At 38.7% G+C, this 25829-nt stretch overlaps 1 protein-coding gene across 4 annotated transcripts in view; it reads right to left on the bottom strand.

Moving 5' to 3' along the window:
• The window catches only part of arid1ab (AT rich interactive domain 1Ab (SWI-like)), a 126532-nt gene that overhangs the window by 82474 nt on the left and 18229 nt on the right, over nucleotides 1-25829 (bottom strand). For 3 of the 4 annotated variants that reach the window (XM_043717472.1, XM_043717474.1, XM_043717476.1), the window contains exons 2-4: nucleotides 7224-7430; nucleotides 765-878; nucleotides 106-219 (exon numbers count right to left, since the gene is read on the bottom strand). In XM_043717472.1, coding sequence (XP_043573407.1) covers nucleotides 106-219; nucleotides 765-878; nucleotides 7224-7430 — 435 coding nt within the window. The remainder of the gene's footprint in view (nucleotides 1-105; nucleotides 220-764; nucleotides 879-7223; nucleotides 7431-25829) is intronic. The other variant, XM_043717475.1, reaches the window with a different exon arrangement.

The raw sequence follows: 25829 nt of genomic DNA, 5'->3' as shown, positions 1-25829 counted from the left end.
TGCCCTCAAAAATGTCTGGAATTCTTACTCCAGCACCAATCTATTAAAATAACTGCCATCAAGTGAATATCCAAGGAAGTAATGCAGGAACTAGGTGGCACTCACCGGCAAGCTGGACGGACGCCCCTGCTGCATGAGAGTTAGCTCCTCCTGGTTGGGTTTGTTGGAAGTCAACCCCTGTGGAGTCTGGGTGGCAAATGCTTCCTGAGACAAATCCTGCTACAAGACAGACAGAAAGCAGTGATCATAAGCATCCTTGGATTGTACAAAGGATCAGGATTGATTGCTAATGTTCAGAACTCACCCAGTTTGATTTGTAACAAATCAGTTAACTACATCTGTCAGAGGTAAGGGATGGGGGACAAGCTACAATAAGGTACAGATTAACATAATATCTTGGAGCTTCCCACAACATGATTTTTAGCTACTTGTTTCTTCCACTAAGCATCTTGGGTAGATTCTTACTCAGGCTGGAATGGCAGGGATAACTCAATGAATTTCATAATGAGCAAAAAGAAGTAGAGTATAATGATGGAGTAACCAATGAAGATCACAGAGTTAAACCACTGCCAACCCAAATAGCTGCAAATTAAAATCTGAATTGTAGAAAAAGCAACATCCAGTTGAAATTCAAGTTCACCTTCTGTACATCACAGGGTAGCAGCAGGGGATGGATTAATGAAATCAACGCAATGTCTGATAAAAATGGAAATATGGAACATTGGAAAAAAGTGTTTTTCTTTAAAGCCTAATATAGAACGTACTTGCTGTACTGGGAACCGTTGCTGTTGAGGGTAGGAAGGCTGTTGCTGGTTGTAATACGGTGTCTGGCCCTGCTGACAGTAACTGGCTGCACCCTGCTGGTTGTATGGAGGCATCTGCACAGGGGGAAAGAATACATTTGAAAATGCGATCTTCAAAATCCATCACAGCTTATACAAATATACCTGAAGTTTACACTCAAACAAAAACAAGTATGTTCCAAAAATCTGAAGAACAACTTAACAGGATTCGACTTGAAAGAACAGTGTTACCCAAATCCTGTTATTGGTTAAAAGCATTAAAAACATGTTTGTTCAGAGTTACAAGCACCATGTAGCAAAGTCGTGCTTCCAGCCAGGCACAGAAGAGTGTCATCGGAAAGGACGCAGCTGCAAGCATCAGTGTTGGAATCATGCAATAGCACCAATCAGGACTAACTTTCTATGCTGGAAACTGCTTAATGCAGATCCAATGTTACAAAGCAACACTCATAGGCTCAACAGGGCGCTCTTATCTTTGAATTAAAAAAATGTTAATTTTAGGATATTTTGATCATTTTAATTGCAAAAGTGTGCAATCAGACATGTAACATACCTAGAATCTCTTGTGAATGTACTTTTTCCCCAATGAATATTTGCCCGACTTGATGTGGTATTTACCCAAGAACATTTCTCACACACATATATATCTACAGTCTCTAACTTACATCAAAAACAACCTGAACACAAAGGAGGACGACAAGGCTGCGGGGAGATGGGTATTTCTTGACAGTTCTAAGCAGAGCACAGTGACACTCCAGTGGAAAATTAGGTTTAGCAAAAGGGAAAACCTGGCTGATAGGGAATTGGGCAACAGGGCAGCTGTGAAGGTTATTACGCAGGCACAAGTCCTGCCCAACCAACACAATCAATGTACTCACTATCTATAAAGGTCAAAGAGAAAGACTGCCCGGGAAACAATGCAGGTCAATGCACCAGGACTCAGAGGACTGTGAAGTGGGTAAAACAGCATGTGGTAGTAATAATTAACCCTGTAATTGAGGCTGACAGTGATCCCTACAGTCATGAACAAGAACCCCACAAAGTGTGTAATGTATCTCCAACACCTGGACTAAAGAACATCTCAGCAGATAGAGAACTCCAGAAAGCGAGGGAGTCATGGTCCACCATAAGTAAATTAGCACCGCAGCAAACAGACCGGATGATTAAAATAAAGAGCAAACTAAACTTCAGTGGGAATTTATAGATAAAAGTACAGAATGGAACAACTGAGGGTGAGCAAAGAGACAGACATTAAATACTTGGACAGAAGAAATATCAGGACAAAAAAGTTAAAAACAACATTTGAGGCGGCAAAGGGGAACAATAAAACTAAATTACTGAGGAACACATGATAGGAATAGGGCCATCAGTGAGGACATGGAAAAAACCACAGCTAACAATAAAGAAATAGTAAGAATATTAACAATTATTGTGCTTTTATGTTTACAAGAGAGATAAAAAAGGTATCAAATGATAAAATTAATAAAACAAACATGTAGAATGAAAAAGCGAATGTCTGAATAAACTAACCTCAAGAGGATACAAGTACCTTGTCTAGATGGATTTGATATGATTTATTGTCACGAGGTATGAAAAGTGTCGTCTTTCTTGCTGTACAGACACGTCATACTATACAAGTACATCAAGGTAACAGTGCAGGATACAATGTTATAGCTGCCAAGAAGGTGCAGATAGATCAATATTAACATTTAAGAGGTCCATTCAAAAGTCTGATAACAGCGGGGAAGAAGCTGTTCTTGAATCAGTTTGAATGTGTATACAAATTTGTATATCTTCTGCCAGACAGAAGAGAATGGAAGAGAGTATAACTAGGGTGGGAGAGGTCTGATTCAGTTAGTTTCTGTTGGTTTCCTGAGGCAGTGGGAAGTATAGATGAAGACAATAGATGAGAGGCAGGTTTGCATGATGTACTGGGGTGTGTTGACTACATTCTCCAATACGGAGGAGAGAGACATTAACAACAAAACTTATATACTAGGCACATAACAGTCATATGAAGTTCAACACAAAATTAAGCAGTACATTTTGGTACAAAAAAAAAGAGATCACATTACTTGAAAAGTCAGAGTCCAGGTGAGGCAGAGGATCACAGGCATCTCAGTACAAATTCATAATTCAATCACTGGAGGTTTAATCGCTAAATTAGCAAGTTCACATAAAACAAGCAAAGTACCGGGTTTTATCTATAGCTGAGATTGAATAGATGATTAGATGACAATCCTATAAAAAGGCTACACAGACACTGGAGAGGGTGAAAAGAAGTTGGAGATAGAAGATGATACTTGAATTGAATGTGCATGTGTGTCAGGAAAATATTGAAAGGTGGGCCGCTTCTGAAAATGTTTGAGGGGTGATCTAATAGAGATAATTTTTAAATTACAAGTATATAAAAAAATCCTTGTGGGAACAGCATAAGTGGAAGCTACAGTCACCAAAAAACCCAAAAGCAATTCAAAAGAAATTTCATCAAAAGAATGATGAAAATGCTGAACATTATACCACAGACGCTAAGAAGGGCAAGTCAGATAAGCATATTAGGAAGAAGGGGGAAAACGCTTAATTTGGTAGACAAGAGAATGGACTGGTTGGCTGATTTGTGTACAATGCATTGCACACAATGTTATGTAAAACAAATAATGAACAAAAAGTTGAGAGAACCTGTTGGAACTAGGGAAAGAACTACCAGGTAAGAGGACCCCAGTCAATACGGAAAAAGTGTTTTCTGATAGGGCAATGATGCTTAACAAAGTTGGACTTGAAATGAAGCACACGGAGTTTCCAAGCACAACAAAGAAAATGTCAATATTGGATAAAAGCATGGTGTTCTACTGTTTAATGATCGCCACTGAGTCCAACTGGAGTCTTTCCTTCTTTACCTATTTAAAACACGTACGAAAACTCTCTTGTACCTGATATCCTACTTCCTGAGTATCATTTCCCAACTGTGGAACCAGCCAGTTGGTTCTGCACTGTTTAATAAACATTGATTTATATTATGCTATTCAAATATATTTCCTTACATGAACTCTACATCTCTATTTAGAAATCCCATGATACTGCTCGTCTTCTTAAGTACCCGGATCTTGATCAGATGGGCCAATGGGCTGAGGAGTGGCAGATGGCGTTTAATTTAGATAAATGTGAAGTACTGCATCTTGAAAAGGCAAATCAGGGCAGGACATAGACACTGAATGGTAAGGTCCTAGGGAGTGTTGATGAACAAAAAGAGCTTGGAAAAGGTTCATAGCTCCTTGAAAGTAGGGTCACAGGTGGATATGGTCAGAGTAATCAGTACAGGAATTGGGAGGTCATGTTGAGGCTGTACAGGACATTGGTTAGGCCACTTTTGGAATATTGCGTGCAATTTGATCTCTGTTGTGAAACTTGAAAGGGTTCAGAAAAGATTTACAAGAATGTTGCCAGGGTTGGAGGATTTGAGCTATAGGGAGAGACCGAACAAGCTGGAGCTGTCTTCCCTGAAGCGTCACAGGCCGAGGGGTGATGTTATAGAGGTTTATAAAATCATGAGGGGCATGAATAGGATAAAAAGAAAGGTCCTTTCCCTTTTTTTGGGAGGGGGGAGAAATGAGAAGAAGAGTCCAGAACTAGAGAGCATAGGTTAGGGTGAGAGGGGAAAGATATGCAAGCCAGATCTAAGGGGCAACTTTTTCATGCAGAGGGTGGTGCATGTATGGAATGAGCTATCAGAGGAAGTGGTGGAGGCTTGTATAATTGCAACATTTACAAGGCATCTGGATAGGTATATGAACAGGAAGGGTTTGGAGGAATATGGACTGGGTGCTAGCAGGTGAGACTAGAATTGGGGTGGGAATATCTGGTCAGCGTGGACGAGTTGGACCGAAGGGTCTATTTCCTGCTGTACATCTCCAGGACTCGAGAAAAACAATGTATTGTAAACTCAGTCTTTCTTTTCATCCATAGTTTACAATGTGTGCATTACGTTAGTGTTTGTAATGGGAGCTCTTGTGGCAGAGTGATAGTGTCCCTGCCTCTCAACCAGAAGGCTCATATTCCAGACCCAACTCCACCAGAAACATTTGATAACATATCTGAAGGAAGTTGCAATCTATCCAATACTGGATAACAGACAGGCAGCCTTACAACTTAGTGTTAATGGATGATCAGTGAAGAAAAAGAGTCTTAGATCGAGCAGTGCTTATTTTGTCTTGCACTATGATTCTACCAGTAATTATGTCGGGAAAAGATTTCAGTCTTAAAAGTGAATAAACATTGCAAATTTAAATATTCAGAAATCTTCAGGTAAAATTGTGATGTGCAATGAGGATATATAAAACCTAAAGAAAATAGTGAGAATCATTTCTGGAGAGTTAAAATTGAAAAGCAGATAAATATGTTCAATTCATATGGAACCTTGGTTAGACCATATGGAGCACAACGAACAATTATAGTTTTCGTATTACAGAAAGAATATAGAGATACTGGAGAAAATTCAAAGAAAATGTATTTGATTTGTACTCGAACTGAGAAGACATAGGTACCAAGAAAGACTGAAATACCAACGGGTGAAGCACTTGGCTCTAGAAAAGGCTACAGTTAAGGTGATCTGACGGAAACGTTGAAGATAAAACAATTATTTGACAGACTTTGAGATGTTTTCACCTGCAGTTGCAGACAGAAGAATCATAACCATAATATTAATAATAAATCTAATACAGCACTCAAAATAATTTTACACAGAGCTATTAGAATGTGGAATTTTCTATCATAAGGAGTAGCTGAAGCACTATCATTGAAGCTTTTAAAAGAAAGGGTAGCTGAGCCTCAGAGGGCCAAAAGGGATAGAGAATATTATGCAGAAAAACATTTGTGTAGAGCAAAAATATCAGTTTGGATATGTTGCTATGCTGAAAGGTTGTTTCTATCATCAGACATTTTCTTCTCATTTCTTTGGAACTATAAACTGAAATGGAATTTGCATGCTTTAACGAGGAAGGTTTGAGAGAGTTTGGCAACTTGAAAATCAAGTGCTGCATATTGTTGAGCTGTGTAGCACTGCTGCTTTTGAAAGAAAAGGGAGTGGACGATAATGAACTCCAAGGATCTTCTGAATTGAGGAAATTCTGCCTAACAACAGTCCTTGACCGTTGCTCTTGCCACTTCCACTTTTTCACAACTCTGCGTGAACAAAGAACCATAAGCATGCAGAGCCTGCAGTCTCCCTCCCCTGCCTAGATTCTCATATGCAGAATAGCCACCTGCACAAATCATTCTCAAAAAACTGTCAGGATGATGCCAATTAATTATCGGACAGTCTTAAAAGGCTTAAAATACTAGGACTTATGACTTAGCATATTTTCTACATGTTATCCTTGTTAGTTATGCAGTGTCTATTATAGGTAGGGAAAGGTTGGTGCATCAACTATTTGTTGGAACAGTAGAACATGGATTTTGTGACAAAATGATACAAACAAAACCTTTATTTAAAGTGGTCAACAACGAGTAATTATATGGAACAGGTTTCCAGGCCACTGGCAAAACACCACAACAAAGAAACAATAAGTTACTCATTGATCTTTAATTTGGATGGTTGAATCAGTCATCATTTTGGACTTTTTCCCATCTCTGCCTACTCACTTATAAATATGACACTGAATGTTTTATCAATATTCTAGGAAATGATCCAGAGAGAAACAGGAAACTTGCACAGAGCAAATCCCTAATCTCAGCCGGACCAGACAAACATCATTGAAAACAAACCAAAAAACTACATATCCTCGAATCGAAGCTTGAGCAGAGTACAGAGACTGAGAAGTTCCAAATCAGCAGTGAAAAGGACAGACAGAAGCTAAATCAAAATCGGTGTTAAATCTCTTCCATAACATGCTGCAGTGGAGTTTTGTTTCCAGTGATTCTCCCGTGTGCAACAATGTCTTTTAACAAAGGTGTGAGGAAAAACAGTAACTTGTGTTTTGGACACAAATTCTGAAGTTCAACAGCAGCTAGAGATATTTAATTTTCATGCACAATGCTATGTGAACAGCTATGAATCGTACATAAGGCCATTGCAAATTGAATCAGGCATCTGTGACTCTACTTCCATTTGCACCCCATCTAAAATTGTTTTATATATAAAGATTAAAGGGCATAAAAATTAAATAAAAGAGTGGAGCATGGAGGTGAGCATAGAACAAGTGCTTGGACATAGCTAAATAAAAAGCAATGACCAAATGGACTTAGCCGAAAAATGTGAGGCGCCGTGTATCTACACAATTGCTGGAAATAATTACAGGCATCCAACTTGTCTCAGAAAAAAATAGACTTTCATAAATATTACAAGTAGGCAATACAATTTGAACAATTACAGCACAAATGATGCCAACATGTACACATTCAAGTGGATCTCCAAATATTTCTCACCTGTTGTGGGTACTGCAGTCCGCCCCCCATGGTGCCTTGGGCCCGGCCCTGCACACCCACGGGATAGCGCTGAGGCGCTGGAGGTCCATACGGTTGTCCTGGGTAAGGTCCGCTCTGTTGCGGTGGTGCCTGCTGTGCATATGGATTATTGCTGCCGCCATATGGCTGAGGTCTTTTCATCCCCATCTGGTCCATTGGGCTAGTTGGCTGATAAAGGAAATTGATCAGTGGTTAGTTACTGATGAGAGTATAACTCCATCATAACAGCTGATATTGTTTCCAAAGGATCCACTTGTTTTTCAAAGTTTTGTAATTAGTTAGAGAAAATAAGCTGCTACATTACAAGCCTGGAAATCAATTCAGCTAAACAAAAAATCAGGCCTTTCTACCCCTTTTAAAAAAATATGTTTCTCTCTTATTTGTGATACATATCAGCAAGAAATACATATTAAAATTACAAGACAAGTCAGTTAATCAAAATGGTGCTTAAGGTATGCACATACTCAAAACTTCCTAAAACATTTGATATACACCACTGGCATTAAGCCCACCTGATCAAATTTTGTTCAGTGACTACTGCATGACAAGCCAGCCCATCATTATGAGTGAGGAGTGCATATGGTAAGAATAAGAGGAGGATTGCATAAAGAAAATGCAAGAAAAGCTTGAATTGTTGCATTGTGAACATATCCCTCTCAAATACACACATGGATTACAGGATGAAGCGCTAGACTGACACCCTCAGCTGAAGAGGGCACATACCATGCTTCAGTGACAAAACATGATCACCACAAGTACTCATTGATGAAAGGACTTCAGACGGAAGCCAATTCAAAACATAAGATGTCAGAACGGTCATAAAAATGGTTACAGCAGAACCAAAGATACTACGCTGTACAGCAATATTTAGCACTTAATCCAAAGATTCTCAATCAGGAAGTCAATCAAGAGATTATTCTACGAAAGTCAATTTTGATTAAACAAATTCCAAATGTACATAGCTTGCAAAAACCACCACCACCTTTGATGCAGACTTCTGGAGGTCTTTGCTGCATTCCTTGTCCATGTAACACTGCATTCCTGATGTGCACATATGTACAGGATGAATTTCTTAAAAGTTATTGTTTTATATTGCAATGTGTTTTTAAGATTGACCCACAAACCAAGTGGTAAGCAATATTCATCCTGGGCAGGGGAAAGATATGCATCCATATACTTAACATTTTATTTCACATATTATTGCCCAGATGATTAGAAGCCAACATACTATTCAAGATCAAGGACTAGATGACAGACAGCAATGCTATGTAATCTCCAAGTCAGATATTACAGTTTCTGGCAACCCCTAGTTACATTCTCTTTCAAAAAGACCTTTAAGTCAACTCACCAAAGAGGGCAGCATTGCTTCTGCTAGGTCCTAGTTACACAGACCATCTATTGGTTTACTGGTTTTAAAAAAGTAACACATGAACATAATTCTTCTGTCACTGACCTCTATGCCATTTTCCCATTAATTAGGAAACAGAAGCTTTTAGTCTAATTAAGAAACAAAATCCTTTGAGAGAACTGTCACTGAAAACATTAGTGTAGAATTTTACCTTCTCCCAAATATTTTATTATTTATCAGAAACTAATCTATGCACATGAATGACATTTACATATACAATGCTGTGATTTTAAGCCTTAAACTTAGTCTGTTAATGCAAGAAGGGGAGAATAGCAGCTTTCTACAGCGTGGCAATATTACATTGCTGGCTGCCATTTTGTGAACTACTGTGGACATTTTGTGGAGTGCATTAATGCAGGCACTGCACACTTACCATAACTGCAGCTATTCAGACGGAATTCCAGTTTCTGAACTGAAACAATAATTATATGGTCATCTTTACATTAAAAGAAATCCCATGATGCTACTAAATCATACAAACAAGCAGTCATTAAGCTTACTGGACAATGCAAAAGCCAGGGGCCACATAACTGGGAACAAGAGCTTACTGATCCCTTCCACTCTTGAACTGAAGTTTCGGGAACTAACAAATCAAATTTTGTAAACAAATACACCCAATTACATTGTTGTAGATACAGAATCACATGTAGACAAGATCAAGTATGGCTGGCAGATTTCCTTTCTTGAGTGAAACAAGTGGGTTTTTGCAGAGAGTGATAGTTTCACAGTCACCATTACTGGAACTAGTTTTATGATTCAAATTTCACTGGCTGCCATGGTGGGATTTAAATCCACAGCTTGGACCTCTAGATGACTCATCCACTGACATCACTACAACACCATTGCACCCATTCAGACCCTCTCCAAAACTATCCTGTACAAGTCCCACTTAAAGGTGCTTCAATCCAATTTTCTTTGAACTGATTACTCAATTCCAATTTGCTTCTCATGTAACCAAAGTTTTTAAGTACTTGCACATAGCCATTTACCCACCAACCCCCTATCCATAACAGGCAACCATCATGCAATTTCCAACATCTTGAATATATTGCCATCGTCCAAATCCATGGCCACAGTTCTTCCACTTTATGTTAAAATCTCTCACGTTACCTATGTGCCCGATTGCAGGATTGAAATGGTTCCTAATTAATGTCACAAGTGATACCTTATGCCTCAGGGGCAGTAATTCAGAATTTATTTGCAAACTTTGATGGTGCTAATCACATTACGCTGCTTTTAACCATTCCTGCATTATTCACCTTAGTGATGTAGAGACATTTGGCTAAGACTGGATATCTAATTGAGGCCATTGCATTTTCAACAATGAGTTCTGTTCATACTCCTTTGAATATCCCATGGCAACTTTCCTTGGTGTCCACCACCTTTTCCTCACTTATGCATTGTTTTTTTGAGAGAGTATCGTCCGCATAAGTGATCAGATTCTTGAGTTCTACCAAAGCACAAGTTAGCTTTTCTTGATCCAACTGCTGCTTTTAAAATGGGCCTGTGGTTTTCTAAATGGTATTGTTCAACTTAAAAGGGCTCTGGTCTCAGTCCTTCACTAACCATGCAGTAACTCTAAACACCTATTTAAGAACTTCTCTGCATCTCTAATTAGAAATAAAAAGAATGCAGTTTCATCTAATAAGTCACAATGCTTAACATTAAATAGCTAAACCTGTTGCAGGTAAAGTCTTTTATCTCTCATATTGCATGAAGTGTCCAAAGATCCCCCACCCTCTTTTACCTTCCCACCTGGCACTACTTCAAGACCTTCAATTTTCACTTATGCTTTTAGCTTCAAGAAACGACAGCAATTTAAAAGACCCATGAAAACATTGGCCTTTGACATGACTGTTCCCTGGAGGTGTAGTCATTTACATTAACTGCTTGAATCCGACATGTGGCCAACAACAATGATGCAATTCTACCATTTATTATTCCCCCTGCAGAATTTGAGCTCACCTTTCACCCTACCATGGTTTTGACATTTGTCAGAAATAAACATTACTTTCAAAGTTCAATAAATTAAAATTAAATAGCACAGTAGTGAAATAGTTATGAAGAACTAAATAAAAATTTGGGATTGCAACATGGCAGCCAGAAATCCAGACCAATAATTCAGAGAATAAAAAAAAGTTAAAACCCCTCCAATGCAGTTTGAAAACTATTAGATTTAAAATATTTTTGTAGCCTATGACAAAGCATTGGATATAACATATTATAGGACTTCCTCAACTGCAGATTACACTAGTACTTTTTAAAAATATATATGCGTATGTGCACACATATACACACTTCTTCAAGAGATTCAATCAATCAATCAGGTTTGTTATACAAAACCAAGAACAAGGTCAAACTTACCAGGACTTAATCCCAACTAATCAGTGATACCCCACTGAAAAAGTGCAGAGGTCACCCATCACACTTGGTTGCAATGACTACCTACCCACCGTGTACACTCACTGTTTAACCACTTAGTTAAGATCTGAGAGAAATTCCAGCAACCCCAAAAGTCAAGGCCTAAAGGAGGGCAAGAGAATAAGAAAAGGTTCAGGGGGACATGTAAAAAAAGCAGTACAAAACTCTAAGTAGGCCTTTTCAGAGAGGATATTATAAAGCACAAAGCAGTTTAAAAACAGAAGTGAAGCTGCCAGCTGTCCAGCACTGATCATCCAAATTAAAATTAACCAGATACCATTCAGTAAACCAGAAAGTAAAATCAGAAAGCACATGGGAGAACAGGGACCACTTATCACACCATGGAATATTATTCAAAGAATCATTTAATACTTCCTCAACCTCAACATCCAGAATATTTCCACCTAGATGTTTCAAATTTCTTAAGGGTTACATATGCTGATTTAGGAGCAGAACGGAACCACAGGCAGAAAAAGGGAAATAGTAGGTTCCCATGCTGCAGACCTCACCCTCTTTCTCCCCCCACAAGTAGTGACCACCACTCTACAGGCAACCGTTAGCTAACAAATTGGTGAATACGCTTGCCTCTCAACTGCCATCCAGTACCTCAATCCAATTACCATTTATTCATACTAATACTGGACAAGTATCTGTTGGACTATTCTTGCATGTAGTTCTTATACTCATGTTCAGTAACTACACATGTGCACTTTAGACAGATTGCTGTTATCGCGTCCAGTTATTTGTTCCTCCTATTCAATCATGCAAACAAAACACCAGCAATAACTAGTATCTACATAATCCCTTTTTACTCAATAAAACATGGACAGTACTTCACAATATTATCAAACAATCTAACACCAACTGACAAAGGAGGTACTTCAACTAAAGGCTGAAATCTTTGTGAAAGAGGTAGGTTTTAAGGAGGAAATGGGCTGGAGGGGGATGGAAATTAGATGTTTTAAGCAGGCAACTTCAGAATCTGGGACCTAGGCAGCAGAAAGCATAGCTTGCAGTGTCACAGTCATTGACATTAGGGATGCACAAGAGCCAGAACTGCAGTATGCAAAGATTTCCAAAAGTTCCAGTGGCAGAGTTGATTGCATAGACAAAGGGAACAATGCCATGTGTCATAAGCATGTTGGAAGCCATTAATGGTCAGTGAGTGTGGTGGCAAGGGTTGAACAGGACTTTGTGCAAGTTAGTCAGACAGGAGTGTTCCTGGCAGAGCAGGTTCGAAGGGTCAAATGCTCATCGCTATCTTCTAATCCATACATTTTTGTGTATGTTTGTCATGGATGAGCTCGTAATGAAAGACAAAAAGGTGGGAAACTGATCAGGATTGTTAAGTCCAAGGTGAAAAAGATATAGATGACAGTTTTGGCAGCATTTGAGAGGCAGGTGAGAGGGGTGAGTGATGTTATGAAGATGGAATTAGGTATTCTTGATAACGAGTACAGGGCAACAGCTTAGTTCAGGAATAAATATTCGTGAAAACAGCAATTGGAGAAGAACTGAGCTGATGGTTAGGAACTTAGTTTGTGGTATTTGTAGAAAGTAAATTTCCAAAGCTCCATGTTCAGCCCAACCAGCATCAAAGCCTGGAATGACAGGAGAGAAATTAAAATATAAAATATAAAATATAAATCCTTAGCCGAGTGAATAGAACATTTACAGTGTGATTGATCAGAACATTTTCAGAAATGTACAAAATGTCAAATGAAACTCGACTAACATTCTACAATAAATTTGTCATCTTGAACCTAATTATAGCAACTGCACTGTTGCTGAGGATAGTTAACATAGTATGTTAACGAATCAGAGATGGAGCTACTCAATTTACATAAAGTACAATAATCAACAGGGCACGAGGCCAATCAACCTTTAGTGTTTATCCTCTATAGAAGTAAACTCCCAATTCAACATTCCCAAATACTGTCTATTTCAAACATCTAACTAATCTTAAACATAGATGGAGTCTCCGCTATAAACTTCAAAGAGTTCTACAGTGTCACTTCAATATATGCAAAACATTATCTGCATTCTGCCCAAAGTCCTCTGTGTTTATTTTACTCAATGTCCCCTTGTTCTAGATCTTCAATTACTGGATATGTCCATTTATTATGTTCCATCTGCTCAAAATTTCAGGTATCTTTCAAATCACCCCAAAATCTCCACTCCAATTTAACAAACCTTTGTCTTTGTACCTCCTTACAGCAGGCAACTTCCATTTCCAAGCTGTCAGCAAGCAAAGGACGATTGTCAAAATGTTTTCTGTATCAAATCTGACTTCATCATACATACACATAATCAAAAGCATTTGCCATTTTAGGAATAGAATGTGGCACTTGATTCCCTCACACAATTCACACCAGAGGGGATGGGAGCAGCAGGAATGCCTCGACTAGGAATAATCATAATTCACTCTAGGGTATGATTTGGAGGTACCGGTGTTGGACTGAGGTGTACAAAGTTAAACCTGGTGTTGAGATTTTTAACATTCGAAGGTAGACAGCAATATCCATGTTTTGTAGCTGTGAAGCAGGTGCTGAGAATGCAAATCTGGTACTCCTAGAGCTTTGTACTTTCGACTAGTTTGCTGTTGTTCCACACACAACCTCAAAACTTTGAGGTGTCCAGATGGCAGAAAAAGAGGTCACCAGAAGAGGGAAAAAATCAGTTGACCTCCAGCCAACATTATTCATCTCAGTCAGCTGTGGAAGGGATTGCTACTCATGAAACAGGCTCTATAGCAACAACAGATGATGTTCAACCCAAAAGTGACACACACCCTGGGCAGACTGTCATCTCCAAAGACAATGGATGCCCTCCAGGTTGCAGTCATATTGAGGGACTACTTGTTCCAACACAAGCAGGTTTCCATTAAGAAAGATTTCACACTGGATTACCAGTTAAACCTCAGCCGCTAGGTTTGCAGATTGGAATGAACGCATGGTAATAAATCTATGGAGGTTTCAAAATACAGAAAGAAGCCATTCAACCTGTCGTATCTGTGCCAACTAATTGCTGTGGCATAAAAATACTTAAATTGACCTATAATTTAGTAAAGGGAGCATTTAAGAATTACATTCAAAAGGTCTTTCTAATCCATAAATCGCCCAAGTACAGTTAATACAAGGAATCACTAAACCTGGTTAATCTCAATCTGAACATTAATCTGTAGTCATAGGTCATTTACTTGTTCATGTGCTTAACACCTAGTAAATGAGAAGTCTATAAAATGCACGGTTATTAACTGTGCAAATTAAGAAATAGTTTAGCAGGAGCTGCTGCGCAGAGATATATATCAAATTGTGTGAACCCATTTACTGACCCCACCTGCCATTAAATAGCGTGCATAGAATTAGCTCAGTCATTTTTATTAGTGCAGAGACTTTACAAATGGTTTATTAATTTACAACATTTCAATGTAAACTGTAAAACAACATTTTAGAAATTCTTATACATTTATTACATTGATTTTTCACATTGTTGAAATTCACAGGTACAACATCAAATGGTTTGCCTGAGTTGGAGGAAAGTATTTTAACACCAAATCCATCAAAATGAAAGCAAGCATCTAGATGACAAACATTTAAACAGGAAAAAAAAAGTTAAAATTTAACTATTTTCAGACAATAGAATAGAATATTAATTTTCAGAAGGGTTCAGTACTTTGCCAGGAAAGTAACTGAAGCTGATCAAGATTTGGTAATGTTAAATATTGCCAGGATAAACATAGGAAAAAATGTATTCCATTGTTACTAAAAAGTGCCAAACTACTTAAGAGTTAGTATCACTATCTTAAAGAGTCAGTGAAACTCTAGGCATTAACATGACAATGCCAGGGTTAAAGTATAAACTAAAACCATGTTAGTCTATGGCACAGAAAGGGGCCATCTGACCCAACTCTCCAACTGGTGCTTGTGGTCCACACAGATCTCTTCCATCCAACTTCAGATAACCCTATTAACATATGCTTCTGTCCTTTCCTTTTTCAAGTATCACTCTAGAGTATCCTTAAATGCAATCACATTATTCCCTTGACTACTCCTTGTAGTAGTGCATTCCACATTCTAATTACTCCCTAACTAAAGAAATTTCTTCTGAATTTCTTATTGAATTTAGTAACGACAATATTATATTTGTGAACACTAAATCCTTCTAAAAATGAAAATATTTTATTTTAAGCCATCAGATTATGCATCAGCCCATGTCAGTTAAAGTTTGGAAATATTTTTAACTAGGTTCCAAGTATTATTCTTACATCATCTTTGTACCTTCTCAAAGGCCTATCATTGGTCCATAATATTGATCTAGATTGAACTGTACATAGTATTTCAATTATGGTGTCACTAAGATTTGACAAGTTTAACATTAATAGAGTAAGAGAGTCATAGAGATGTAATGTGCATGACTGATTTTAATTCATGTCTACGTAACTCCAAATCCCTCTGTTCCAACAAGATTTTAGATTAAGGTAACTTGGGACATTCTCATTGTTGCTACAAAATTGTCATCACATACTTATCAATCTTGGACTTTGTTTATTAATTACATATCCAGTCTGCAAATTTATACCATTCTATATTTTGCTGTAGTCTCTTTGTTCACTACAAACACTAACTCGCAACCCACTCCCAACTTCGCCTACAAATTGAAAATTTATACCCCATCAAGTACTGTACATGTTAATGTATATTGAAAATAATGCCAGTACCAATCCCCTGTGCACAACTACCTTTTGACAGGCAGAGAGACTAGGCATAATCATTAATCTGGATCTCCTGTTTTGTAGCTGACTTGCTCGCCATTCTGTGTCCTGAATCTAGGCGTTTGGATTTTACATTTCCTCAAAGGACTTAGGAAAGTCCAAATGCATTGCATTTAATACATTAATCTACTACTTCAAGTTCAGCAAAATGTGGTCACGTCATGTTGACTATACATTAAACTACTATTGGTTTCTAGATGTTTTTCTACTATGCTAAGAATTTCACGATCTATTCCAGAACTGATATTATAAGCTGATCTGTAATTCTCTGGATTCATCTTCCCTTTCATAAGAAAATTAACTGACCTCCATTCCAAAGCTCTTCAGTGAGAGATGCAGCAGATAGTAAATAAAACTGTAGAGTTCATAAAAGAAGTTTTTTCAAACAACATTACCTGAGCTTTATTAGACTATGGCTTCTTTACCATTTATTTAAAAAACTGACCCCATATTCAGTGATAATGATAATACAAACCAGGAAAACATACAAGTATTACTCTCCTGTGATTCCATCAAAATAAATTGCATTAACATAACATCTTTAATATAAGAAGTTGCCCTAAGACACTTTATAGAGGTTCAAATTAAAATGACAACTTGCAGACAAAGGGGGTGGTTTACAAGAAAGTTAGACTAAGAGATTAGCTAGATAGATTTTAAAGGCTGCAATAAATGGGTTGAACGAGGTTGGACGATGAAGGGTTTTTAGGAAGTGTGTTTCAGGAAGTGTGGCTAGAAAGCTGAAGGTTCAGCTTTCAAGCGCTAGGGAAATAACCAAAAATAGACTACATGGACCCATTTTTCTTTTACTAAAACTTGTTTATTCTCAATATTCTGAACACAATCAGCTGCTATATTTTACAAAACCCTGGTGCTTTGCAATGTTCACTTTCCTGAATGCTCACAACTGCAAAGATTGAAAACTTGACAATTGCAAAATAATGAAATCCCAAGATTTCTCTACCAGTGAAGAGATCAATTTTCCAAATACATTATCCAGCTCTCAGCTAACAAATCAAAGCTAACAACAGCCCTCACGCATGATAATTGTCTTTCAATGGGATGAGGTGCACTGCATTGGTACAAATGTGAAACCACCAGGATTTCACCACACTTATTCAATATGCTGCCTCCAGACAACTCAGTTTGGAGCCATAATTCTGCACCTGTATTGCAGGTGTTTTCGCTGTTCCAAGCCAACAATACTAAAATTCAAACACCCATCATACTTTACTGAAAGTCTAACAATACTACGTACATTCATGTCCTGTGTCGGCCTCAACTCATTGTATACAGGATAAAAGACTTTCACAGGTCTTTAATCTAGTCTGTAAATTAACACTCCCTTTCTGTGGACTGTTAACTCCTAAAGATACCAGTAACTTTGATACACTGCAACTAAAGTATCAGCAAATCTACAGGAAATTCAATTCTTTGGAGTTTTAAATCAGCCTTCTTACATCAACAAGGAGTCACCTTTGCCCTTCATTGGATTAAGACATTGCCTTTTCTCCTGAGAGGATTATATAGACACCATTACATCAGATACAATGTGCATTGAAACTTCATTTCCACTTATAAAATCAAACAGATTATTAGGAACTTAGTCAAAAACCTCACTATAACATGAAGAATAGCTCGGCAGAAACATTCCATTTGCTGTACCTTATGGCAAGCCAGGTCCAACTGTGGGAAGGAAGGCTCTAACACACTATTTATAAATCATTTTAAATTGAGGGCACTCTGCCTAAAATCTAAAACCTCACAGCTGTGCACTGTTTGAATTGTTGCCAAGTAAATTTTTCATCAGTCTTGGCAATGAATGAATGACACTCAGTAAAAGACAGGAGGGTTTGTGATGATGTGACGTCAAGGAGGGGGTGGGGAAGCACATTGCACACTTGTTCCAAGTGGAGTCTCTAGTTCACTCATACTGCTCTGCTGCCTGCCTCTCATTAATGCAAAGGAAAAATCCCTTTCTCTCTCTCTCTCTCTCTCTCTCTCTCGCATTTTCCATTGAATAGCACATGGCTAATCTACATATACCAAGGCCACACCATTTCTTGTCTGAAGGGTTAGCATCAGGGGCTGCCTGCCTAGGAGTTGGATTCCTGCCTGATGACTGATAATGACGAGTCAACAGATGGCTTGGGTTGCTAATAAACAACGACGGTCATGTGATTTGCCACACAGCAAAGGAAGCCAAGCTGATTGTTTAAAGACACCAGCTATTATATCAGCACTGCTTGCTATCCATGGCTGCTGAACAGGCTTAGTTTGATTATAAAACTACATGAAATAGACTTGTGCCTACGTGAATCAGCCCAGTTTGCACCCACATTGGCACAAACAAACTTTGTTTTAAACCAGATACTCTCACATGTATGATAACAAAAGACCAAACTGCTCATGGTCCTAAACTGGGCAGCTGAAAAACTAGATTGCAGCACACAAGTTAACTTTCCATACAAGATAATCCTATTTCTTCAGCACTTGACTTGCACACTAAATCAATGTATGGGATCAAACAGGTGCTAGGAGCCTTGTTGCAAAAATGTGTTTAAGACACACCCACAGACAGCAGACCATGACAAAGCAAGTGATGAATGGAACCGATTCATTTATCAAAATGAATTAACAACAAAAACAAACTCAGCAGGTCTGGCAGCATCTATGAAGAGAAAACAAAAGAGTTAACTTTTTGGGTCCGATAACCCTTCTTCAGAACAGGTTACTGGACCCAAAAGATTCACTGTTTTTGCTCTACAGATGCTGCCAGACCTGAATTTTCCCCAATAATTTGTTCTTTTGTTATATTTCCAGCATCTGCAATCCTTTCAGTTTTTTTGAATGAAATAAAGCTGCTTCCATGTTAAAAGCTCTTAACATTTACTAACTCAGCAAGTAACAGTTCTGTAGCAAAGAAAATTCCATGTTTGTGAAAATGTGATGCAGATTAGAATGAAGAATCCATCCTGAAGAAAATGCCCAAAGCCAAATTTGCTATCGGAACGGAAATGAATCATGTGACATATGTACCAAAAGGAGTCCTCAAAAATCAGAATGCCTTTATTACCCGAAACTCTCTGCATAAATGTACTCAGTTGTGACTAATTATATCAAGGCCAAAAAAGATTTCAGCTCAACTGTGAATTGATGTGGCCTTTTTATGGAATGAAACAATCTATTTCATGCAGAAGACTGATCAGAGATTAAACAGTGTCCAACAATTTATCTACAGACAGCAAACACATGTGTATAAGCATTAAATCACATGTAATAATCAAATGAATTTTAATATTTCCAACAGCCAAAGTCTACAGTAATTTTCAAACAGGAGGATGACATAAAGCATTCTAAATGTTAAGTTCACTGCAGGGGTTTATGCATATGCCCATGAAAACAATTGGACAGGTGACAGATTTGGGTGAAGACATTGATCCACAATGTGCGAAACAGGTACCCCTAAGGGTTACTGAAATTATATAGCTTAACATGGGACTGTTGCATCCAACATACCCAATAAGATCAAGAGGTGCCTGTGAAGAAATATCACCCACATTGCAGTTGTACCAATGGTCTTTAATGGTTGTAGTTCAACCTATGTATGTGTGCCTCGACATGCTATTCAAATATTGGTTTATGCCAAATGCATGGGTGGATAGTTGAAAAGGACACTAGATAGCAGCTAACTCAAATGAATATTTTTATCAATAGGACTTTGTTCAGCAGTTGGAACCCAGGCTGATTTTTCTTGACTTGCACTAGAAAAGTTTAGCAATCTAAATCATTATGATTGAGCAGAATGTGGTGCAGGATGAACATTCTGTAGCTTTCCTTCATAAAATTAGTTTAAGATTATATCAAGAGAGGATGCTCAATATTAATTAAGCCAATTATTCAGAACTTTCAGGCCTTTTTGGGATGTACCTTCAGGATGGTAGCTTGAAAATAAGGAAAGCAACACGACACACACATTGTCAACACTTTTGATTCACTTCTATATACCAATTTTCTCAAAATTCTTTTGTTGGAGTGATCAAAAATTAAGTTTGCACAAAAGCAGCCAGCAACAACTGAAATTTATACTGTGACTTTAGCAATCCAGCAATTTACCTGGATTCCAGAAAGAACATCACAGCCCTATTGACTCTGCAAAGTCACCCTTAACAATATCAGAGGGCTTGATGCAAAACTGGGAGAGCTATCCCACAGGCTCGTCAAGTAATAGTCCAGTAGAATGAAACTCTCAGAATTATACCTGCCAGACGATGTCCCAGACACCATCAGCCCTGTCCTGGTGAGATGATCATGGTGTGTGGCGGAAGGGAGGTCCAACAGAAATATATTCACATAATTTGGGGAAACATTTCTTATGTGATATTGATGTTCGCCATTTAGAAATGAAGTACAATTTGAGTCTTGTAATTAAATATTGATGCATTCACAAATGAAAAGACTCATGAATTATATTACTCAATGATAAATCAAGTTCAAAATTTCTCAAACTAGTGCTCTGAATAACATTTCAGCAGTCTGGATAGCCTCATTACAGGAAAAAGGTATGAGGAGCAGAAAGACAAACAGACTTAATAATGGAAGTCAATCTTATTAAACAAAAAACTCATGAAGGCAAAATTTTACTGCTTTGTCCTGCTCAAATTAATAAAATAATTACCGATTAAGTTCATACACTGCCATTTGCAGTACTCAGCTATGACACAGTACATTGTTATATGTAAATGAGAAACCCAAATGAGGAAATGGACAGAGGTGTGTGATACTGAAAGCTGTGCAGCATCATGTTCTGGCAGAAGTACATTCTGTAAATACACTAGGTTCTAGCAATGATCTCATCGAAGCGTGAATCATTACTGTATTACTTCCTTCTCAATGTCAATTTGGTGAATCAACTAACTAACTACTTAAAAGGATTGTGGTTGATTGGGATAGATTCTCTCAACAGTGGGTGGGCTAAAATAAAAAGAACTTAGTTCACAATTTCACTAGAAGCCATGAACTCCCACATCAGCCATTGCTGATAAAGATTTTGTTTAGAAACTGAAGAACTGCAGAAGTTGGAAATCAGAAACAAAAACAAGTTGCTGGATCCTTCGGAACTTGAGTTCTGAATTACTGATAAACAGATGTGCAAACTAGAAGTACAGTGAAATATTCAGAGATTTTTAGCACAATAACTTCAGTGACCATTTTCTCCTGATTTATAAATACACTTTGCATGACATATTCACCACCAGGTACAAAGAATAAAACATTCCTTGGAGGACAGAAATAGGTCATTCCACCCATGAAATCTGCACTGATCCTCCAAAGAAGACCTCACCCAGACCCAGCCTCCAACCCTATAACCCATTTATCATGGCCAATCTACTTACCCTATACATCTTTGGACACAACAGGACAATTTAACATGGCCAGTCCGCTTAACATGGCCAGTCCGCCTAACCTGCACATTTTTGGACTATGGGAGGAAACCTGAGAACGCGACAGACATTCACAGGTTAGTCAAGCAATATTGTCACACTTACTGAATCATACTTCACAGACAATGCCCCAGGTACCATCATCCTAGAATAGATACTATCACATAAGCAGATCCACAAGAGGCGAGTTAACTCTGGGCTCTCAGTCTCATAGCATCAGATCAAACATGGACAAGAAAAACTCCTGATTACGACTGCCTCTCATGTCTCACAGAAATCAACAAACCCCCTTGTTGAACACGAGGAAGCACTGATAGCAGCAAGGACACAGAATGTACTCGAGTGGGAGACTTTATCTAGAGTGGCTCAGTAGCACCAGTCCTGGCCAAGTCCTAAAGGACACAGCTGTTAGACTAGGTTTGTGGCATGGAATGAGGGAAACATGTTTGACCCTGTCCTCACTAATCTACATTTTGCAAGTAGGAACACATACTAACAAAGGAGTTTAGTATACACGGTCACTGAGAGACAAAGTCCAATCTTCACATAAGGAGACCCATCATTACATTGTGTGGCACTACCAAACGGTCAAATGGAATAGACTTCAAAAAGATCTAACAAGTCAAACTTAAGCACCGATGAGTCACTGTGGGTCATCACCACTTGTACACCAAAAAAAGCATCTAGACAGGACTAAGTTATCCCATTGCCACCAGATCTGATGAAGTTCTGCAGTTGTGAATGATGATAGACATTGAAACATCTAAAACAAGGCGGGGGCTCTACAAATATGTCTATCAATGACAGGAAGCCCAGCAGATCAGTGCAAATCTATATGCATCCATCTCCAGTCAAAGTGTAGCATGGATGATTCATCTCAGTCTCCCGAGGTCACATCATCAAAAATGCAAGTCAACCACACTGGATACTGAAGAGTGTATGGGCCTTGGCAACATCCCAGTAATCGTACTGAAGACATGCTCCAGAACATGCTTGGCCCTAACCATAATGTTCTAGTACAGTTTCAACACTGGCATCTACAAAATAGTGTAGGAAATTGCCATGGTACTGCTTTTTTGCTGTGCACAAAAAGCAGTACAAATCCAATTCTGTCAATTACCCATCAGTAAAGTGACAGAAGGGATAAGCAATAGTGTTATCAAACACCTGAAAATGCATAAACTGCCCACTGCTCAGTTTGTATTCCACCAGAGGCACTAAGCCGGAGTCCATTGGTTCAAACGGAGTGCTGAATGCTCAGAGTGACTATCCTCAACATCATCAATTTAGGGTTCAACTGTGCATGGGAAAGAACCCTAGCAAAACTGGAATTGATGAGAATGAGAATATTGGCTGAAGGCTGGAGTTATACCTAGCACAAAAAGAAAAATGCTTGTAGTTGTTGGATGTGAATTATCTCAGCACCAGGACGTCAAACTAGTATCCCAACTGGCGCAGCTGCACCATCAATTGCCTTCCCTCCAACATAACGGTCAGAAGTGGAGATGTTTGCTGTCCGCTGATAACTGTACAATACTCAGCACCATTTGTGACTCTTCATACGATAAAACAGCTCACGTCCGTATACAGCAAGACCTGTGTAACATCCAGGCATAGGCTGATGCATTGTTAAGAAATGTTCACATCACACAAATGTCAGTGGTGCAGGCTCGAAGGGCCGGACAGCCTACTCCTGCTCCTAGTTCTTATGTCAAGCAATGACCGTCGCCATTTGACATTCAGCAACTGTAATGCCTTTCAATCTCCCACTATCAACATCTTGAGTTACCACTGAGCATTAACAGACTAGACCAACCATATAACTAATGGATACACGAGTGGGTCAAAGACTATGAATTCTGCAACACCTGACTATCATTCTGTCTCTCCAATGCTGGTTTACCATCCAGCAGAGACAAGAGTAAGAGGGACTATTATTCACTTAGCAGGACCGGTGCAATTCCAGCAACACTCGAGAAGCTCATCATTCTGGACAAAGCAACCTGCTTTATTGGCACTTCATCAACCATTTACATACAGATGTAGTGTACACTATCTACAAATGCACTGCATAGATTAGCAAGGGTCCTTCAGCAGCAGCTTCTTAATCCTTAACCTCAAACAAGGAGGAATGCTCTATCACTTAGAAGGGTAGCAGATGCATGGGAGCACCACCACCTTCACACGCCCCTCGAAGTCTAAGACCACACTCTGACTTTGAACAATATCACCACTCTTTCAATGTTACTATTCAAAGATCCAGTAACACCCTTCCTATCAGTACATTGGGTGTTTTTACACCTCAACAACTGCAACAGCTCAAAGAGGCAGCTCACCACCACCACCTACTCCACAGCACTTAGAGATGGGCAATAAAAGTTCACTTAGCCAGCATCCTGCACATAGGGAATGACAAAGACACCTTGCAGGTGCATTAAAAAGCAAAATTAATAACATCACAACAGTGGAAAGACCACTTGAGAAGCAAAGTAGTGTCGAGAAGGATTTCTAGAGCATAAGACTGGGCAGTTGAAGGCACAGCCATCAATAGCGATGCAATTAAAATAAAGGATCCTCAAAGACCTGAACTAGATACAGTAAGCATAGATTTCTCAAAGCTGGATGAAAACTAGAGATAGGAAGGATAAGGTCACAGAAACATTTGTAAAGAGGGATAAGAATTTTAAAATTGAGGCATGTCTTGACTAGGAGTCAGTTTAAGGTGTAGACTATTTGGACCAAAGGGTATGTTTCTGTCTTGTATGACGACTATATGTGAGCACAAGATCAGTAGGTGAATGGGACTAGGTTAGAGTAAAGACACAGGAATCAGTTATGAATTTCAATTTTCCGCAGTTAGGTGAAATGTCAGCAATATATTGGTTTAGTCTTACATTGAACTTACAAAGACAAAGGAGGGTTTCAGCAACAGATGAACAGAAGTGGGGACAAGAATCAGACAAGTGTTATGATGATGGAAACAGTCTTAATGATAGTCAGAAGCTCAAAGTGAAATATACCAAAGGTTTGCAAATAATTTGGTTTAAACTCAAACTGTTACAAGGTAAAGAGATGGAGTTGGTCACTAGAGAGCAGAGACTGTAGACAATGACTTCAGCCATCCCAATCTTTAACCAAGAAAATTTATGCTCATGCAATACTCAATATCAGATAAGCAGCTTCAAAGTATAGCAACAGTGGAGCACATAACAAATAACGTTTAGATAGCTGTGTGTTCATAACCTGCAAGTGAAAGCTAACACCATGCTCTGGGATGGTGTCACCAAGGGATAAGGTCAAAATTGGAGGGATCATGGATACATCCTTAGATGACATCAGGTGCAAAAGGTGTAGAAGCAGGAACAGAAGAAATTGAAACTGGACCAAAATGGAGAGGCATTGGGAGGAGGCTGGTGGCATACAACCATATTAGAGATTGCAGACAGAAAAACTAGTTCACTGTTGTCACAGGATCTAAATCAGCTATAACGCAAAAAACTTGTAAATTTTTAAAGATGTCAAGATAAATTCCTTGTTTCCCACTACAGACTAAAAAGATACAATTTTGAGGCAAGTAAACAACCTCTGCAGTGCTCCCTTACCCACTCTGGTCCCTTTCAAAATAAACAGGAGCAATATCTTTCCAAGATGTCTCATTTTTATCATTCCATTCCTTTATCCATACTTCGCACACAGGCAGGACACTGCACAAGTTCAATTAACAAATTGGGTCAACATTCTTCCAACAGTTATAAACTCAGTTCACCTCCAATGGGTGAAGAGGTTTATACTGATCATGCTAACTTCATGAACAGAAGATGGGAAGATCTCTCCTGCCTCTCAAAAGAGTAAGAGAATGAAGCCAAGACCAAGAGATCCCAAGAAAGACAACACATACCAGAAGGACCTCGAATCAGATAACATTTTTGGATGGGGCCAGGGACATGCAGAGTTTGACTGACCAGAAAAACTCTGACATCGAGACACATACAGAGACAGAGACACACACAGTTATGAAGGTATGTTAAGCTTGGTGCTGGTCCTTCAAAAATAGACAGCCCTGACAAATTTGGGACAGAAGAGGCACGAAGCAGTTAGCTACACCTATGCCTGTGTATCTTGAACATCAGTGGAGTAGCGGATTCGATTCAGCTCTGAAATCACACAATGCTCAATACAGAACCATACTTAAAACAGAACTCAGTTCAAGAACTTCAGCTGAGACCAGGTGGTCCATCTAGCCATAAGAAACCTATTCTCCTCAAGGTATAAAGTAACCAGCCTTCAATGTTTGAAATGTTTATTAAGCGCACCAGATTCGTATGCAAACAGAGTATGACATTACGTCTGTCATACGCTGTCACAAAAAAGAACCCTTACAGAGCTGGACAAAGACAAAGAGGCACTTTAACATTAAATAAGATATTTCAAATTAACTGCAAAAGTGTGGAGGAATTCAAAAATTCCAGGAAAAAAAATTCATTTCAAGATGCCTCCAGAAACTATACAATGCTTTTTCA

Source organism: Chiloscyllium plagiosum, chromosome 27, assembly GCF_004010195.1.
Source record: "Chiloscyllium plagiosum isolate BGI_BamShark_2017 chromosome 27, ASM401019v2, whole genome shotgun sequence".
NCBI lineage: Eukaryota > Metazoa > Chordata > Chondrichthyes > Orectolobiformes > Hemiscylliidae > Chiloscyllium > Chiloscyllium plagiosum.
Note: the sequence above shows the minus strand (reverse complement) of the source record. Positions and strands in the feature narration are given on the sequence as shown.